The sequence below is a fragment of the Sprattus sprattus genome (assembly GCF_963457725.1).
Source record: "Sprattus sprattus genome assembly, chromosome: 15".
Taxonomy (NCBI): domain Eukaryota; kingdom Metazoa; phylum Chordata; class Actinopteri; order Clupeiformes; family Clupeidae; genus Sprattus; species Sprattus sprattus.
This window is the reverse complement of record NC_137913.1, coordinates 31,325,536-31,330,535: the sequence shown is the minus strand read 5'-3', so window position 1 is coordinate 31,330,535 and position 5,000 is coordinate 31,325,536. Positions and strand designations below refer to the sequence as shown.

The 5,000-nt window shown below is 45.5% G+C and overlaps 1 protein-coding gene across 2 annotated transcripts in view; it reads left to right on the top strand.

The window, feature by feature from the left end:
- Positions 1-5,000, top strand: part of ikbkb (inhibitor of nuclear factor kappa B kinase subunit beta) — a 57,771-nt gene that overhangs the window by 46,339 nt on the left and 6,432 nt on the right. For both annotated transcript variants that reach the window (XM_080853043.1, XM_080853042.1), the window contains exons 9-13: positions 1,161-1,268; positions 2,015-2,186; positions 3,341-3,535; positions 3,700-3,814; positions 4,041-4,164. In XM_080853043.1, the coding sequence (XP_080709169.1) occupies positions 1,161-1,268; positions 2,015-2,186; positions 3,341-3,535; positions 3,700-3,814; positions 4,041-4,164 (714 nt within the window). The remainder of the gene's footprint in view (positions 1-1,160; positions 1,269-2,014; positions 2,187-3,340; positions 3,536-3,699; positions 3,815-4,040; positions 4,165-5,000) is intronic.

The following is a 5,000-nucleotide window of genomic DNA, read 5'->3' as shown; positions in this document are numbered from 1 at the left end:
GATTCGATTTGTGTGAAAAATGACCCCGATTCAGTGAAACTAGGCTCCGTCTAAATTCAGCCTGAGTGTCTGTGCCGAGTACACCTTTTCAAAACATTTCACACATTCAGCATATCGGTAGAGTTGTTTGTGTTTTTGAGTTCACACTTCACACATTCAGCATATCAGTAGAGTTGTTTGTGTTTTTGAGTTCACACATTCAGCATATCAGTAGAGTAGTTTTGACTTTTTGTGTTCATTGTACTTGGAGTTCTGGGGAGTCACAGCCTCGAGACACTTTATGAGGAGAGCGGATGTGCTCAGGTGTGGGTTTGGAGTTGTGTTACAGTTTTGAAAATGTGTGGAGGAGATTGTGAGAAACTGTAATATGGTTGTTATTGTTATTACTGGGCGAGTAAGGATAACACTGTGTGCACGGTTTGTACGCCATAGGCCTCAGCCCAGTGAGGTCATTCTTCCCCAGAATCTCAAATCTAAGCAACCCCTGGATGCACTCAAAGAATTCCTGGAAAGAAAACCTTGAACCCTTTGTGTGTTTGTGTGTGTGTGTTTGTGTGTGTGTGTGTGTGTGTGTGTGTGTGTGTGTGTGTGTGTGTGTGTGTGTGTGTGTGTGTGTGTGTGTGTGTGTGTGTGTGTGTGTGTGTTACTGTGTGTGTGTGTGTGTACACTTATGTGTATGTGTGTTTCTGTGTGTGTGTTTGTGTGTGTGTGTGTCTGTGTGTGTCTGTGTGTGTGTGTGTGTGTGTGTGTGTGTGTGTGTGTGTGTGTGTGTGTGTGTGTGTGCGTGCGTGCTGCGTGTGTGCGTGCGTGCGTGCGTGCGTGTGTGTGCGTGCATAGGGTCAACTGAGTTTATAACAACAAACTCCTCAAAGAGGAGACTAAGATTGCGTGTCCATACCTTCCTCTGACCCACGCGCTAATTAGTCGTGTTTCAGTGAAAAGCATCTCTCAGTTTCACAATCTTTGCATCTCTGACTCATGCAGTCTCTCTTTCTCTTTCTCCCTCTCTCTCCCCCTCTCTCTCCCTCTCTCCCTCTCTCTCGCTCTCTCTCTCTCTCTCTCTCTCTCTCCCTCTCTCCCCCTCTCCCTCCCTCTCTCTCTCTCTCTCCCTCTCTCCCCCTCTCCCTCCCTGCCTCTCTCTCCCTCTCTCTCTCCCTCAGGCATACTAAGCTCAAGACGAAGGACGCAGATGATATTGTGGTGTATGAGAACCTGCTGGGAGAGGTGCACTTCTCCAAAAACCTGCCACAACCCAACAATGTCAACAAGTCAGTTATTACCCTCTGTGTGTGTGTGTGTGTGTGTTTGTGTGTGTGTGTGTGTGTGTGTGTGTGTGTGTGTGTGTGTGTGTGTGTGTGTGTGTGTGTGTGTGTGTGTGTGTGTGTGTGTGTGTGTGTGTGTGTGAGCGTGCGTGTGTGTGTGAGCGTGCGTGTGTGTACTGTACATTTTGTGCATGCTAGTTGTTGCTCTCCCTTTGTGTGTGTGTCGAGATGAGGAGATGGAAGGTACAACATGAGCTCTGCAACATGAAACAGTCCCTTACCTGAAACACATTCCTCCATACGTCTACATAGGCTAAGAATGATCAAATATTAGCTAACGTTAGTGATCAACCAAATTAGCCAGCAAACTGCAATAGTATCAGTCAATCTCTATCAATCATTTCACAAAGGGCATGTCTGTGCTGGATAAAAAAAAAACTAAAAAATCCAAAGTTGTCTTTTGTTAACTTGTTGTAATTGAGTTTAAGCAAAGTCGCCCAACAGCTTTAAGGTCTCAGACTTTTGGACCTCACCCCTGCTCTGTACTTAATGTCATCTGTTGTATGCATATGTACATGATGATGTAGTAGTCAAGTGTCACACAGTGTGGTCACCTTCAGTCACACCCTCGATTGGATGAGCTTTGGCTCTTCAAACTTGAATTTGGCTCCTAGATGTTTAGTAATATATAGATATAATGATATGAACGCAGCAGAAACCATGGTGGCTAACATGAGTGTATCCTCCTTCAGGTACCTAGCGTGTCAGCTGGAGGGCTGGCTGCAGCTGATGTTGAGGTGGTCCCCCGAGGCCAGGGGCCGAGAGCCCTACAGGGCCTTCAACCCGGCCCTGGAGGTGGCCAAAGACTCCCACAGTAACGCCCCATACTGTTTCAAGCAGCTGGATCTAATCCTGGAGCTCAAGGTACCAGCTTTTCTGCACTGTGTGTGTGTGTGTGTGTGTGTGTGTGTGTGTGTCTGTGTCTGTGTCTGTGTGTGTGTGTTTGTTTCTCAGTGGAAGTGTGTGTCGGTAAAACATGGAAACACTTCCTAATAGACCTAAAAGAGGATCAGACAGGAAGCGTGGGTGTGGCTGTGTGCTCTTTAAATAGCTCTTATTGGTCCCAACCCTGACAGATGGGTGTGGTTCCTTTCCCCCTGTAAGCATCTTGCTCCATGGACCAGACACCCTGCCCTCCTATTGAGGGTAGAGGGGCCAGCCCGCCTCCACACCGGCCTGTTGCCCTGACTACCATTAGGAGCAATATGATGTCAGTGCATGGAACCTTGTGTTGGCCAATGCGATGCAGGTTGTTTAATATGGTTAAAGTGTGTACTCCATTACCAATTGTGTTCCTCTTTTAAACGTATTTCAAAGTGAAATCCTCACGTCCCTGTTGACCTGGTGGAGTAGAAGACAGATAATGCTGCTCTAGTCGGGTAGAAGGGCCAGGAGGAGAGGGAGGACGCTGGAAACAGGATTCACGTGGACTTTTCCCACCCTCTCTCCCTTTTCTCTGTTTATCTATGTCCCTTCTCTCTTCTCTTCTATACTCTTCCTCTCTTTCATCTCTCAGTTTCTTTCTTTTGTGTTTGTCCCTTTCTGTTACAACATTTTTCCCTCACTCTCTTCATGAATTGAATGATATTGAGAGGGGACTTCTGTTGCACTTTTATTCATGTATTTTTGTTGTCTTTTAGCATGTAGATTTCATCTTCACTGTTAAAAAAAAGAGAAGTTAATAATCAAAGTTTCCCTTTCTCCAATCCACCGTCTTCTTCTCCCATCCTCCTTCTCTCCATCTCTCCATCTCCATCTCTCTCTCCCTCTCTCTTCTCTACATCTCTTTCTCTCTCTATCTTCTCCCCATCTCCCTCTTATCTCCATCTCAACATCTCTCTCTCTCTCTCTTCTCTTCTTCCCATCTCCATCTCTCCCCCCCTCTCTCTCTCTCCCTCTCTCTTCTCTCCATCTCTCTCTCTGCATCTCTCCCTCTCTCTCTCTCTCTCTCTCTCTCTCTCTCTCTCTCTCTCTCTCTCTCTCTCCTCTCCCTCTCTCTTCTCTATCTGTCTTTCTAGCTGGTCCACGTTCTGAATATGATGACGGCTGAGATCCTGACCTACCCCATTGAGCCTGAAGAGACAGTCGCCTCCTTGCAGGGTAAGATCCACGGGGACACGGCCATCCCTCCAGCCAATCAGGAGCTCCTACTGGAGGCAGGGCTGGCCCTGGAGCCCCACAACGAGGCCCAACTGTGTGCCGTGGACTATAGTGTAAGGAACACACACACACACACACACACACAAACACACACACACACACACCCCACACACATAGGGAGTGACATGAACAAATGAAGTATATCTTTTTGAAAACTATGCAGTTATGGTTTATGGTGCTGTGTGTTTTTAATTATTTGTGTGTGTGTGTGTGTCAGACCATAGATGGCTCCAGGAGTGACATGCCCTTGGTATTTCTATTTGACCGCTCCAACTGCAGCTACGAACCTCAGTTCAACCCTCGGCAGTTACCTGAGAACATACGACTCGTGCGTAAGTGCCCCTAACAGGGTGTGTGTGTGTGTGTGTGTGTGTGTGTGTGTGTGTGTTCGAGTGAATGCAGTCTAGTAGGTTTGCTATCAGTTTGTACTGTTTGCCAGATTGTTGACCTTTAGTGTGCGTTGCATTTTATTTGTGTTTGTCTCTTTGTTATTTGTGTATACATTTAAGGAATATATATTTACTCTATGTTGTATATGTTATGTGTGTGTGTGTTTAGAGAAAGAGCCTAAGCGGGTGCTGCAGTATAGCCCTATGAGGCGTACGTATGGGCAAGCCTGGCACACCATTCGCACCCTGAAGGAAGACTGGCAAAGACTGCAGCAGGGACAGAAAGCTGCTCTGTGTGTGCAACACTCTCTCACACACACACACCTACACTCACACACAGACTTACACTTACACACACACATGTACAAACACATACACATATACAGTATACAGGCAAGTGCACAGATAGAGCCCAAGTGGTGCTCAAGCACCAGCCCTTGTGCCCTGGTTGAGAAAAAGTGCCCTTTTTTGCTGGAGACCAATTTTTTTTTCATTCATCAATATTTTTTGAATACAAATTAGTCTCTCGTCATCAATTTCCCCAAATGTGTTTTGATATCTGAGGGGGCATTTATTTGAGTTATTTGAGCGGCATAGACATAGAATAAGTATCCCCCACATCAGTGTTGAGCGGCAGGCCAACCGGTGCAGCCTACTTCTTCACTGACCTGCATCAGACAAACAGGTAATGACGGTGTTTGTGCAATCCCCCGATGTTGTTTGTTATTAATTAACAACAACATTAGTGCCTCTGAAAACAATACGTCTGAAAACCGGACTGGTCCGACGTTTCCTAAAAAAAATAAACAGACACCTAACTTGATTTGAAAGCATTGTCCAGCTGTTTACTGACGTTTGTCAGGTTTAATGACATTATTTGTCTGAAAGTGCATATTTTGTGTTGTATAAATGCCGTTTAGACAATTTCGAAAGTATGTTGAATTTATGTTTATAAATGTCACGAGAATTCACAGCTAGAAAATAGCAGGTAAACTATGCTAGCTCTCGGTGTCATGCTATCCTTGTCCCACATTGTTTCACGTGATATTTGTGTATCTCTTCGTTTTGCCTGTTTTAAAACGATCAAACTTGTATGAGTAATTGCAGAGGGTAAAAAAAGAGTAAAATA